General features: G+C 33.2%; 2 protein-coding genes and 1 pseudogene across 2 annotated transcripts; all 3 read right to left on the reverse strand.

The window, feature by feature from the left end:
• Positions 1-372: 372 nt before the first annotated feature.
• On the reverse strand, positions 373-2,153 carry LOC133682849 (reticulon-like protein B5). The gene is made up of 5 exons (XM_062106388.1): positions 1,846-2,153; positions 1,437-1,617; positions 1,162-1,303; positions 849-918; positions 373-752 (listed from the first exon to the last, which is right to left on the reverse strand). Exons 1-5 carry the CDS (start codon positions 2,039-2,041, stop codon positions 586-588), a joined length of 756 nt encoding a protein of 251 aa, XP_061962372.1. The 5' UTR covers positions 2,042-2,153; the 3' UTR covers positions 373-585.
• A 4,004-nt stretch (positions 2,154-6,157) lies between these two features.
• LOC133683187 (probable methyltransferase At1g29790) lies at positions 6,158-8,121 on the reverse strand (annotated as a pseudogene).
• Positions 8,122-8,256: 135 nt separating this feature from the next.
• LOC133683188 (RING-H2 finger protein ATL67-like) lies at positions 8,257-9,684 on the reverse strand. Its single transcript, XM_062106729.1, has one exon. It carries the CDS (start codon positions 9,178-9,180, stop codon positions 8,560-8,562), a length of 621 nt encoding a protein of 206 aa, XP_061962713.1. The 5' UTR covers positions 9,181-9,684; the 3' UTR covers positions 8,257-8,559.
• Between the last annotated feature and the right edge of the window lie 4,918 nt (positions 9,685-14,602).

Raw genomic sequence — 14,602 nt, forward strand, 5'->3', positions numbered from 1 at the left:
TATTACGCAACGGCTGTGCGGTGTTCAATTGAAAATGTTTTTTCTTTAAAAATATATTGAAATAATATTATTTTTTTATATAAACACATAAAAAAAAATAATTTAAAAAAAAATCAATTTTGTTTTTAGAAAAGCACAGAGCAATAGTACTCTCAAACTCACCGAGATTCACACATCCAAATTGAAATAGATTTCAATTTGCCTTGCACGCAAATCCACCTTGCCCCCGCAATAGCCAAATGAGGAACTGTTTCTGCGCCAGCATCTACTTTGTTTTTTGTCGTAGTCACGAGGCAAACACGACACAAATATCAGAAAATACCGGGAGCACAACGGTCCGAAACATAAAAGATAAACTAATGTACATTGAACTCATCAAAAACCACCATTAAGAGGTGCCATAGGATTGCAAATTAAACCCCCATCTTCAAAACTAACACCATGAAAGACAATTCATTCAAAATGCAACCCAAACAGTTTAAAACAATTTGTGGGGTGAAGAACAAAAGGAATCCCAAGCAAATTATGGGTAAAGCAATCACGACCTGCAAACCCCTGATTACCCAGACACAAAAAGCAACCAATCTAAACTTTCTTGGCTTTCAAAGCGGCCACTGGGATCTTGCTCAGAACCTTAGCATCGAAGACCGCATATTGCCTTTTGATCTCAATCATCGCCTTCTCTGCCAAGGGGTCGATTTTGTCCTCGAACTTCTCATAGAGAACGGGTACAGTGTGTAGCAGAACGAAGCCTGTTAAAATCATTGGAAAGTTTCAGTATATAATATCTAACGCACGTTAAGCAAACTGCATAAAATCAGGCATAAAATCAGCTTCGAAAGTCCTACATATATAAAACAAGGTCAAGAAATGGCACCAACTCCCCACAATTGACATGACCCACAATCCGGCGATAACCTGACATCAATACACACCAGCAATTTTAGGAATTAGTCAGAGTAGGCAAAGCATGAAAACCAGCAATGACACTATTGACCAAATAATGCAGAACTCGACAGCAATAAATTTCAGATCCATATGTAGCAGTAATATAAGAATTATTCTACTGAAAACAAAATTAGGCAGAAATATCAGATGATCTACTTCAATTACAAGGTGAACCTGTAGAAACAGAAGTGATGAGATATACAAGAAACATACAATGAGAAACTTCTTCAAGTCTTTTCCTGCGGCAATACTGCGCAAGACCACAAATGCACCGTTAATCTCAACACACAGTGCTGAAGCAACCTGCAGGACTGGTTCCTCTGGAAGATGAACTTGTGGGATGCGAGGAGGACTCCTATAAAACAACATCGGCAAGAAAATCACAAACAACCCATTCCGAGCCTACAGTTGTCAATACCTCCACCAAAATACATGGATACCTAAACCAGAAAAGGGAGCTAAAAACTTCAAGGACGAGAGAATATTACTTGTTGATAAAAGCGTGAGCATTAGACCAGAGGAACGAGAGTGCAAGAGAGAGTATCAAGATATGGCACACTAGAGTAAGCAAGTTGTATTCGACCAACTCAAAAAGGACCCAGATTGCTGTCACAAAACCAAGTACACCTGCTGAAACCTTCTTGTTCCTCCACAAAAACACATCAGCAGCTGAACAAAAATACCACATTAACCACAGTCATTTTTTTTCCTTTTAATTTTCTCAGTAACCAAACACCCCAGAAGACCCGAAAAAAAAAAGAATGACTAAATCTGAATCATTCTATTCTCCACTAGTAAAAAAATAAAATAATAAACAACCAAAATCAACCTAAATAAATGAATTGAAAAAATTGAAAATGAAATTTCAATAAATAAAGCAGGTTTTGAGTGACCTACGCTTTCCACCACCGAGAACACGATGAACAGGTTTTTCTCTACCAAACAACCGCCAAATCTTGTCCTTAACCGACTCGGAAGGATACGATTTCTTCTCTGAATCGGACTCCGAATCCGACGAAGACGATTCGTGATGAATCTTCTCGCTAATCTTCCCCATGACTGACTCAATCGGATTCTCTGATTGCTCCGCCATTGTAATCTGGATCCTCCTAATAAAAATTTAAAAATTTCAGAGAATTTCTTCGCAAGAAAAAGAGAAACACACCAACAGACACAGAGGGGAGTGATGAAAAGTGAGGGAGTAGAAAGAAAGCATGTGAGGGTTATTTAAATCGTGGGCCGAGCCTCAGGCTTGGAGTCTACGAACCTGGTGGTTTGGTTGATTTTGAAATGAAATGATTGAGTTGACGGTGTTACGTTTGGGAGGTTCGAGGAGTTACGTCGTTAGCTGAGAGTTTGGGAGGTTTGCTTTCATACGTGGAGACAATGAAGGACGGTGGTGGATGGGATGTTTGAAAAGGCAGTGACACGTGGCAGTTAAAGAGACTGTGATCCGGGAATGGACGGCTGCTACTTTTTGGTGGTCAGGCAGACTGAAAATCAGAGTGGGCTCCACGTTGGCCTAACGTGCGTTCTTTATAGAAAAATATAATAGGTGTTTTTTTTCGATGAAAAAAAAAAGATTTTAGCTTCCTGCTGACGCAAGGGAATGATAATTTTATCTTAATAAATTGTAACTTACTTGTTTGGATTCGGTTCAAGTTCATGTAGTAACTTGAAGTGAAAAAATCAGGTGTGAATATAATATAAATACTGCTGAACCTCATCTAAAACCCTATTTGAGCTCAACCCGAATCAAATTAATATAAAATATATTTCAGAGTTTGGAAATTGGAAAAATCACTTTTTTATCAAGTATATATAAATTAAAATTTTGGTCTTATTTCACATGTCACCATCTTACCTCTCTAGCCGTTTCTTCTCTCTTTATTATTCTTTTTTTTAAATATATTTTTAAATAAAAATATATTTTGAAAATCAAGGAGGATTTGGTTTTCTTTAATGTGTGTTTTCTTATTTAGTGGTTGAAATGATTTTTTTTGTGTAATTTGTTTCTCTAGCATGCCTTTTCTCTATTCTGAGTTGAGATGAATTATCTTGTATAATTAATTGGACCGGATGTAATTTGATTTTTCATAAGATTCTTTGTTTTTATTTATTATTGAATTAATATAAGAAAATTATGATTTGGGATGCTCGACAGGTATCTTATAAATATCTAAAAATTGATTAAGTTGAATTTAATTTATAATAAATTGAGTTAAGATAAAAATCTTAAATTCATATAAATATTACAAAACTCGATCTATATTACCCATTTACATCCGTAATTATGCATTGTCTCTTTGAATTGAAAATAAGTGGCTTTCTTTTCTTTCTTTCTTTTTTCCTTCTGAAAAAAAAGGGTAAGCCTTGGCTGCTTTATCAAGCCGATTGCTGCTGATTCTTTTTCTATGATTTGACTATTGAACTTGATTGTTTATCGGACTCTGATAATTAAACTGTACAACTAATAAAGTCTCTGAAAAACTTCAGATAAATTTAAGCTTTTTCACAACTAATAATAAATTAGCTTATGAAAATAGGTTAGTGACAGTGTCCCATGGAAAAGATATTTTCTGGTGCTTGAGATTGTTAGCGCAATTAAAAAAAAAAAGAGAGGCTGTGACCAAGAATTTTGTATATCAGTGGTGAATTAGGTGATATAGAACACGTAGGTTTGTTGTTAATGGTAGTTGTCACTTCATTCTTGATGGATGGTGATATTTATAAATATTTTAGAATAAAAAAATAATAAAAATCATGACATGCAAGACGTGGGATAATAGAGTTATATCTTAAATTGAAGGGTGTTTAGACTTCACCATAAAATTATCCTCAGATAAAATCATCATTTAATAGAAATATAATTTTAGGATTATATTTATTTTATGTATTTAAAACCCGAGGATATAATTTACAGTGTAATTTTATATCTTTAAATATTAAAATTTATAGCTAAATCATAATACTCTGAATATATAAAAAAAATTAATTTATTTTCATCTAAAATCATTTAATAAATATTCTTATAGCATCAATAAATTAGTAAACCAACTCAAAACACCAAAAATATGTCAAAAACACAACATCAAATCGAAAGGAAAAATCTCTTTCAATCCTAATCTATTTTTTTATGGTAAAATGAAGGTAAAAAATCATCTCAACAAAACTTCTCTCATTAAATGTAATTTATTAACATTAAAAATAATAATTTTTTTCATGGTCAAACATGATCAGCTGACAACGTTCTCTTCTTTTCTAAGCTTTCTCTCTCGTCTTTTAAACACAAAAAGTTAAAGATCAAAATCAAAATTCCAAACACAAAAGAACTTGTGATGTAGGAAAGAGAAAAGTGGGTGTTTCCTAAAGAACTTGTTCACGTGATTTTCACATCGGACATTGTATTCTATTAGATTTTACACTTTGATCTTTTTTTTTATCGTTTCTTTCCATGGTAAATTATAATGAAGAAACCAGCCAAAAAATTATTTTGGCTACAAAAAATGCAATCGAAAAAAAAGCATTGAAAACTAAATTAATATTTTTATTTTTATTTTTATTTTTATATGATACGAGAAATGGCACAAAGATGGGCTACTGTAACTGTGCAAGTGGGGATCCTCGGCCTGCAACTGAGGGACTTATCAGGTCCAAATCAAATGAAAAGATAGAATGTTGAACCTTATGAGTCGCCTCCCCTCGGCCGAAAGCTGGAGATGGCAACTGGGGGCATTTCTGCAATGAAGAAGCCTTACACCTGGAAAAAAGGTGACTATCGAACCAAAATGCGGCTAATGCTACGATGGTTAAATAGATTTGTCTCTTTTTTTTTCTTTTGATTCTCCGAGCTTGTATCCCAGGAATAAAATCCAAAAAAAAAATCACAAGTAAAGCAAAGAGCAATTTAATCGGTCAATCTATGAAATATGGAAGATCGTCAATTATTTGTGCTGTTTTGCATTGTATTAGGATAAAGCGATTTTAAATGACTAAAGTTTATCTGATTTTTACAACTGAGCATCTAGTATTTAATTCTATTAAATTAGTTGTCTGATCTTTTTATTTCACGTAATAAAGTGCTCGCTGTCCAGGTAAATGTTTAGAGAGTGTTTGGATAAGAGATAACTTGTGTTTTTTTGAGTAAAAAATATGTTTTTATAGCTTTTAAAAGTGTAATTTATACTTAAAATGTATTATATTTTTTTAAAAAAATCATTACATCTCCAAACCAAACATTATAAGAGAAATGATATGCATCATCACTTCTAGTTTAGGTATAACATCATTTACTTTTAGTTTCACATTGTTCATTGCATGATTCGTTAATTTAATAATATCTCAAGCACGTAAAAAAAACAGAGTCTTCACATTTAATAATTGTTATTTAATGTGTGAATGTTCATATCATCGCCTTGACGTTCACGTTAGCAGTCGACTAACATGCATTCACTCAAATACTTTATTGTGCGGGAAATAAATCAAATAAATACTTGAAGAAAATTAAAGACCGGTACTTAATTGTAAAAATCAGACAAGTGTAGGTACTCAAAATCACATTTTCTATATTGTATTTTTGTGTGATTTTAAAAGATAAATCAATTAATAAAAGGTGAGCGTGCAAGATTGTGAATATAATTTGGTAAAGGAAATATAAATGAGCAATCAAAATAGAATTTACTATAAAACTTGCACCTTTCTGGGTTTTAAGAGGATACCATAATGTATAAAGAAATACATATTTTTTGAAAAAAATAAGACTTTGAAAATATATATATGTTATAAATAAAAGAATTTGAATTTTAAGTTTTGAAACTCATAATGTATTTTTATGTAGAGAGAAGCTAAAATATAATTTTATCATTGTAATATTTTAAATTTTATTATACTATGAATCAATATAAAATCCTAAAATACCAATTTAATAGAGAGTTGAGCTTCAGCCCATTAAAAGTTAAAAAAAGAGCTCAAACCTGCTATCTAAAGCGAGCCCACAGAGTTGTTGTGCCTGAATACATTAAATAAGATCCTTTAAGAGTGTTTTTTTAGCATATTAAATTTGGGTTTATAAGTCGTAAAGTTAGAGCTATGTTTATGATATCTGGCCCACTGTATAGAAAAGAAGGCAAGAAATTAGATGTATCGAAGTGTGAGGACCTGTATCTCCTACGGACTACAATGGCTTTCAAATGTGCAGATATCAACCATATAGGACTGTGAAATGTAAAGATAACTAAATTAACCGGAAAAACATGAATGTAATGTCCTAACATATCATCAATTAAAGCGAATGGAGCGCAAGGACGTGGAGGCCAAGGAAATTGGAGATCCCGAGTCAGAAACCAAAAAGAGTATCGGCTTTGGCATGTGTTGGTAACGAATCGGTCTCAGCGGCTTCTCTGGCACAGCAGAAAAGAACACATGTCGGCCATTCTTGTTCAGTTTTGGAACAGCTATCCTCTTATTCTTCCCATTCCTTGGCATCTTAAAGGCTTCCAAATAATCATCCAAATCTTCCTTCAAACAGAAAAGGCTGTCAATCCATAACGAACCCTCCTGGACTCAGAACTCTATTCCAACCACAATATAAAATCTAAGAGCACAAAATCTATCCATCTATCTGTGTGTCACAGATCCAGAGTATTATCATGGAATGGAGTCCGTTGATTTATAGTCAGGAGGTACAAGTCCTCGAAGAGCAACCATTTCATTAAAAGCTGCACCAAGATTAATAGTTGCTGAGACTATTAGGACATTGAACTCTCATTCATGCTGCAAAAGTCCCAGTTCCTGCACTGAAATCCAATCCGATTCTGATCTCACCTCGCTTGATGTCAAGAACTTCAGTTGTCAGAAAATCTGCTATAAGATTCATCTCCGGATCAGGTTCTGCCTGCTTGATCCATCTTGGCGTTTCCTGGCCCGAGAGATTGAAGCAATCTGCACACTTAAAGAATCCCTTGCGAGTTGTATTGGTTATCAAGGCCCTAGCAAGGCAAGTGAAGTTTTTGCATCTGTACTGGCTCCATCGGACTTTTCAATTGTCAGGTAGCTTCCACACGGACTCATTTATGGGTAATGGCTTGCTGTATAGCTGCGAGCACCTTGCGAAGCACCTCCTCCTCGGTAATGGATCGCGTCCATGAACCATAATATCCATGTACTCTTCAAAATCTTTCTTCGTTGCAAAACAAGCATGGCCAATGCTCGTGAACGTTCCATTTCTGTTTATCTAAACGATTGTGTTTGATCCTTGCATATTTGCGAATCTCTTCATTAGAAAAAAACTCAACAACTTCATCCAACCGTTGCTGTCTTACTAGAGTATGGACAGCTCCGATTCACTGTTTTCCGGAGCATTTCCTGTTGTCTTTCATGACTCAATAAGCCCCATAATTCCAGTAAGAAAAACACTGTATCTTGACACGAGGGTTTCTGCCGATGAGTTTATTGACAAATCTCTCATCTCATTCATTTCTTTGTGGATCTTTTTAACAATAGTTTCAGCAGCTATTACTACTTCACTCTGAACTCCGCACATGACTGCAGAGGTATTAGAAATAAAAAGAGATCTGATAGAGCAGAATTTAGACAGAGTAGCGATAGAGATAAAAAAAAAAAGCAGCTAGAACACCAAGAATGAAAAATACCAATAAGAAGTTGTAGAATTTACACTTTGTACATTACGTGGTCAATCTCGTTTCCTTAAAGCCTCCAATTTTCTCGCAAAAACGTATTCACTGCAACGCTTGCAAGATAAAGCAAGGTTCTGAAGAGAAATGGTCCAATGCACAATCGTAGAATCAGTTACAGTTGGCAACAACGAGAGTCTCAACTTAAACTAAAAAATAGAAGCAGCAAGACACGTAGGTAGGTGTGGAGGACAAGAATTGGTTCGCTTTGTACTTGGAAAACTATAACTATAAGCATAACTACGCTCTAAGCACACCTAAAATGGTTGCGGGATACATGTACTTCTCTTTCTTATATGTATATCCTGAATATGAAATTTCCTTCATATGGCTACGATCATGGAAGGACTACGAGATTCTTGCACATCCATGTGATTATGTGAATGACTCGTGAATCATCGAGAAATAAAAAGGAAAGGAATGAAGAAAGAAGCACCGATGCAAAAGGCAACGAAGATCTGTGCTTAAAAAATTGAAGTTTAGGGTGTCTGAAACTGCAAAAGCAATCTAGGAAGAAAATCAGAAAGAATACTTTATTGAGCTAGAAAGTCTCAGATATTGCTTTTGCAAGGAATGTGAGTAGAACAACCAAACAGAAGTTGAATAGAACAAGACAAAGAAAAAGAATCAGAAACATCTTGCAATCGATGAAAAAGTCAATCATTGTTACAGTAAAGGTAAAATTCAAAGGAAACAAACAAAAATAACACTCCAATTCTTAGACTTCATTGGCAAAAAAAAAAAAAAAAGCTCCTGGTCAAATGATTTTCCAGACGTTTCATTTTAGAACAATCCAAAATCACAAATCAGTAAATCCAATTCCCCTGCTGCCTTTTCAAAACCCAAAAATTTACAGTTCTCCATTTCCAAACACAACCCAACACTACACGGTCCACACCCAAACCACATCAAACCAAAGTCACCTCCTCCTCCGATCCGCTGCGTACTGCGACAAAGGCACAACCTCCGACAACGGTGTCGAAAGCGGAGTAGGCAACGGTGAGTTCCGACAAACGGGACACGACCCATTAAGCTTAAGCCAGGCATCAAGACAAAGCAAGTGAAAATAATGCCTACAATCAGGCATCATTCTTAACATCTCCAAATCTTTATACTCGCACAAACAGATCGAGCAAGTATTACAAAAATTATTGGTTCTTTCACTGAACCCACCATCTTTATTAAACTGGAATTTCGGGTACGAGTTGATAACAGCCTGGTTGAGACCTAAAGCGGCACTTTCTAAATCACGTTCTTGTTCTTCGTCATCTTCGGCAACGAAAATAATGCGAGGAAGTATTATGCCATCAGCTGTAGAGTTTGCATAATTATTGTTGTTGTTGTTGTTAGAGTTACGAGAACGATGGCGGGTGGTGCGACAACATATGTAAGAAGCAAGGAGGATAGTGGAGAGAAGTACGAGAAAGAAAAGGGCTATGGCTATAGAATAGCCAAGGCCAAGGTTGGTGAGGTAATTAGCAGGGGGAGGAGGGGAGGTGGCGGAGATAGTGGAGGGGATTGTGGTGGTGGGGGTGGACATTTGGGTTTAAAGAGGGAGTGGGAGTCCATTTGAGGGGCGAGAAAAGAGAAAGGTATGGGGATTAGGGGAGATTGTTTTTGCGGAAGGTGGGTGGATTTTCCAGCTGCTGCATTTAATACAGGGTTTGGAAACAGAGAGGGGCATTTAGTACGTGTGAAGTGGGAAAATCATGGGCTTCGGGCCTTGCTTTTGCTAGGAAATTAGGGTTTTTTTTCTTTTCTTTTCTTCCTAGTGGAGAGATTCATGAGTACTGGTTCTGTGTTGAACTGCTAACAAATCTGTGAATTGGGTTGTTAAGGTTACAAGCTGATGTGAAGTTTCTTGGTACATTCCAGCATGTGAGAATATTTTGGCTGCGTTTGAAAACTTTATGACCATGGGAATCTTGGGAACCAGATTTGACACTTCCTTGCTTTTCCATTAGAAGAAAATATTTGAGGATTTTAGCAGGGATGCCATCTGAATTGTTTTAGACTGAATTGCATGAGGGCTTGCTAAGAAAATAGATAAAAAGGACGATCTTTCCTCCTCTTCTATAATTCCTCGAGCGTGAGTAGTAATATTGAAAGCCATGGAGAATTCATTGTTTTCTGTAATACATATCACTGTTCACCGTGGTAATAGAATGGGTATCATTTCTCTTCCAGTAAATAAAAAAGAAGTTAACTTTCTACTGTGCTAAAACAATCTTATCTTCCAACAAAGTTTATTAGTCATTATAACGTTGATAAAGAAACATTTTAACCTTTTCAATACACGATATAAACACTTTATTTCTCCCGAGAATAAAATTTTTCAAAACAATGTTAAAGGATAATTCAATCATTTTATATTTTAAAAACACAATATAAAGTTTAAATCACCTTAAAAGCAAATTTTTTCAAGCTATTATTCATGGGTTTTTTTTTATCATTTCAAACTGCCTTTTCAGTTATTATCAGGTAAATCGGGAATGATTTGATCTTTTGATAAATATAAATATTAGTTAAAAATAAAAAGTGGTTAGTATGTACAACACATACGCTAGCGAGTGGACAACATATACGATCTTATGGCATTGTGTGAGGCGTTATCCCACCTTCGAACACTTACTGCCACCACCTTCTATGGCTGCATTAGAAGCGTTCGGTTGTCATCTTTTTTGTGGTGTAACGTGTTTACACGGTGGCGCAGTGGTTGAGTTCTAGTGAACTTTTTTCTACTCCTCGCAAAAAAAAAAGATATTTTTTATTTGTTTTTTATATCAAATTTGATCCTCATTCTTTTAATTTCTATTTATTTTATTTTATTTTATTGATTTTTTTCTTTAATCCCATCATTCATTATTTGGTGCCATTTAATTTTTATATCAAATTTGATTTTGTTCTTTTTATTGATGTTTATTTATCATTTTCCTAATTGATTTAATTTTTTTATATCATTTTTCTTATCAAATTTCATCCATCGGTATTTTATTTAAAATTATTTTTATATTATATTTAGTCTCGCTGTTTTAATTGTTATTTCTTTTGTTTTGAATTTTTTATTGTGTTTTTTGAGTTTTATTCCTCGACATTTTTTTGATTTAGAAGTTTGCTTAGTTATTTTTTAGAATTTGCTTTATACGAGGCTAGTCCCGGGTTCCTGACCAGGGTCAGAAGTTTTGAAAGTTAACACGAGTTAACTTTAGTCCCTTTTAGGTCTTTTTTTAATTGTTATTTTGTAATTTTATCATTCAACATTTGATTTATCAGGAATTGTTCTTCTTGTTTTTCCTTTTTAATTTTCTTTCCAAGGGGTTATCATATGGTTTCAAGGTTAGCAGATTAACCCAAGTTAACTCAAATATTTTTTTTTTTTGTAATTTTTTTTAGTTTTACTTTTCAATATTAGATTGTTTAATAATTGAATTTCATAATTTTATTCATATTATTTTTGACGAGGCTATCTCGATAGCATAACCAGATTACAGATTTGGCATGTTAACTTGAACGAGCTCTAGTCAATTTATTTTAATTGTTATTTTTTTGTCAGTTTATATATTGTTGTTATATTTTTATTTATATTATTTAAACTAATTAAAATTATTAAATATAATTAAGTCACTAACTTCAGGCTTAAACTTTTTATCTATTTTATAAATGTTTGGATCGCATTAACATTGTTTTTTTATATATATATATAGAGTAAAACTTAGCTAGTCCCACCACCAGCGCGGCACTATCTAGTTCCAAAGTCAAATTGCGTGAGATCACGTTAAGCAGATCTACTCGCTGAACTAACACCAAGTGTTTTTTTAATTCTGTCCTGGAACCGAACTCTTGATGCTGTCTCGAGAATGATAAATATTTTAATATTGAACTCTCGGTTACAATTGATATCGAAGCCCTGTTTTCCTTTTCCCTTTGTTTTATATTCCCATACCGCCCATTTCCAAAGTCCAGTGCGTCGCCGTCTCCCACTCCCCACCAACTGTGATCGCGGATATTGGAAGTAACGAAATCTATGATAAGCTAGAACTTGGAAGCCTCCAGGAACCTTTCAACAATTAAAAAAAGCCAGAAAGGTCTGTGGATTTTCCTTTCCGCGCTCTCGGAGCCGCTATCTATCAGAACGGGAAAGGGGGGATTTAAATATTCGGTCTTTGACCCAACATGCCAGCTTATCTTATGCGGAAATGGTGGCACCTTGTCATGCTGATCCCCATGTGAAAGAGAAGCGAGAGCGTTTCGGCCAAGTGGATCTCTTCTCAAGTTTTCCATGTTCACTGGTTTCTAAGCAAAGCCCATATGCAACGACAGAGTATACATTTAGAGTGTATTTGGCAGTGTGGTTGTAAATGTTTTTCAAATAAGTTTTTGTGCTAAAATACATGTCAATGATGTTTTTTTATTTTTTAAAAATTATTTTTGATATCAGCACATCAAAACGATCCAAAACGTACAAACCATATTAAATTTTAGCAAAAAAAAAAAAATTTCAAATTTTTTGGGAATGCAGCCGCAGCCGCGTTCCCAAATGCTCCCTAAAAATGTGTGGGAGTGTGGTACCGGTTGCTTTTCAAATAATTTTTTATGTCGAAATACATGCCAATGATGTTTTTTATTTTTTAAAAATCATTTTTGATATCATTACATCAAAATGATCCAAAACATATAAATCATATTAAATTTTAGCAAAAAAAAAAATTTTGAATTTTTTGAGAACGCGGTTTGCACCGCGTTCCCAAACACATTCTAAATATATTTGGCAGTGTGATAGCGATTACTTTTTAAATAATTTTTTGGATCGAAATATATGTCAATAATATTTTTTTTATTTTTAAAAAATTATTTTTGACATCAACACATTAAAACGATTTAAAATATATAAATTATATTAATTTTTTTAAAAAAAATAAATTTTTGAAAAACATAATTTACACCGCGTTCTCAAACAGTTTCAAAGCAAGCAGCTTGGAAGTTCTCACTCCTGTGTTTTTGTTTGAAAAATGCCCGAATAGAATTTAAAAATAAAATAGTTTTCATGTAAAAATCACACTAATCAAAAGTACATAGCGAGGGAATAATTATATGGATCCAATTGCAAAAGAAAAATAATGACCATATGGTTATCTTATTTTATTTCATTGCATTTTCATATCATCCTTAAGTAATAGAAAAATAAAAAAAATAGATAAATATAGTTTTCATACTAATTTTTTTTTAGCAAGGACTTTTAATTTTTTGTTATAATGATACACTCTTCATTTCCATCATGTGGAAGGATTCCACATCCACGTAGGGGATTTAATTATAACTCAACAACGTTGAGTTCTGAAGTTCAATCAATTGAATCTACAAGTGAAAAAAAAAAATAGTAATGCAGATGAGAAAAAAATAATTAAACTTCCACCTTTTAAAAAAACTTGTTATCACGTGTATGATGTGTTTGACGGACTTCCCAGCTCAACACGTGCAAACCAAGTCTAGGATTGAAAAAAAAGGAAAAGAAGAAGGTCTTATAAGTCATTCCACCTATTTTATTTCGGACTGATTTTCCCACTCCGAAAATTTTCAATACTCTCTTGTAGCCACTGCAAAATTCAACACTTTTCGAATGCCCTGTCGGGGCCAATATAAAGCTAAAATCACAAGGCCAAAAGTCACATCTTCGGGGAGAGGAGGACCGGATACCTCGAATTTAGGATCCAAGACGTGAACATTAAAAGAAATCAAGACTAGGACTAGCCATTTAAAAAAAAGGTATTCAAATATATTTTGTCTGAGAAATTTACATGCTTCATGCATTGATAAGTATATTAATTACATGTTTAGAACTGCGGTTTAAATAAAAATTTATTAAGATTTATTTATTTTTTATATTGATATTAAAAATAAATTTAAAAAAATAAAAAAAATTATTTTGATATATCTGCAAGTGAGAATTAATTAAAAAACAGCTCCTATCACAAACTTATTCACCACATTAGTAATAAAAATATTAATCAAGTCAGGTTTTAATTTAAATTAATTTTGATATTGATTTAGTTAATTTTAGATTGTTTAACAAATTAATCTATGATCTGATTAAATTTAAAACCAAATATATTAAGATAAATTGTTTTTTAAAAAAAACATGAAACATTATCATTTTTATAAAAAAAAAATGATAGATTTTAATTATTCTAATGACTTATGTTATTTTTCAAGTAGGACTCGGAGTCAAATCTAACAATAATTAAATAAAAAATTATGGCATGGAATTAGACACGAAGGAGTTGCCAATAGCTTATATATTTCTTATAATCATTTTGTTGCTGAACTTGTTCGCCTCTAATTTATGTTTAAGTATTTTTCTTAAAAAAATTTCAATAGTACTAATCACATACTCCATATTTTTTTAATATATTAAAAAAAATTTAAGGTCTGATCTCAAGATTTAAAAAACATAGCAACCATTTTTTATTATTAGATCTGACATTATAATTAACAGATAGCCTATTAACAGTACTAACCACATATTGTTAAGACAAGAATTTCTGATTTAATCGCTAGATAAACTTTTGAATTCCATGCAAATGCTTTTACTTTTATCTCACCCCCACTAGAAAGGGGGGGCTAAGCCCTAGAAAGAGAAGTCAGATCCGTCGTAGTTTAACGGGAGCAGACACTCCAACGACAAACTGATGTTTGCGCTTTGCGAGGAAATTTGTAGTTTTTATTTTTTTAAGTATTTTTATTTATAAATATGTTACAATAATATATTTTTTATTTTTTTAAATATTAATATTTTAAAATAACTTTAAAATATAAAAAATTAATTTAAAATACAAAAACAAAATATAATACTAAGGTTAAAAAACTAATACAATTTTACTCGTCGAGTCCTGGTCTACAAGATAGCCTCCGATTTTACTTGGGGGTGGTAGTGGTACTATTATTTCCATTGTCATCATCGCAAA

Source organism: Populus nigra, chromosome 2, assembly GCF_951802175.1.
Source record: "Populus nigra chromosome 2, ddPopNigr1.1, whole genome shotgun sequence".
Classification (NCBI taxonomy): domain Eukaryota; kingdom Viridiplantae; phylum Streptophyta; class Magnoliopsida; order Malpighiales; family Salicaceae; genus Populus; species Populus nigra.

What these genes read in the sequence shown, in the direction of transcription:
- LOC133682849 (XM_062106388.1), bottom strand. Translation starts at nt 2,041, where the DNA reads ATGGCGGAGCAATCAGAGAATCCGATTGAGTCAGTCATGGGGAAGATT. An exon ending in TGTTCTCGGTGGTGGAAAGC is followed by an intron (nt 1,618 to 1,845) that starts GTAGGTCACTCA and finishes ATTTTTGTTCAG; the next exon opens with CTGCTGATGTGTTTTTGTGG. An exon ending in GCTCACGCTTTTATCAACAA is followed by an intron (nt 1,304 to 1,436) that starts GTAATATTCTCT and finishes GTTGTTTTATAG; the next exon opens with GAGTCCTCCTCGCATCCCAC.
- LOC133683188 (XM_062106729.1), bottom strand. Translation starts at nt 9,180, where the DNA reads ATGTCCACCCCCACCACCACAATCCCCTCCACTATCTCCGCCACCTCC.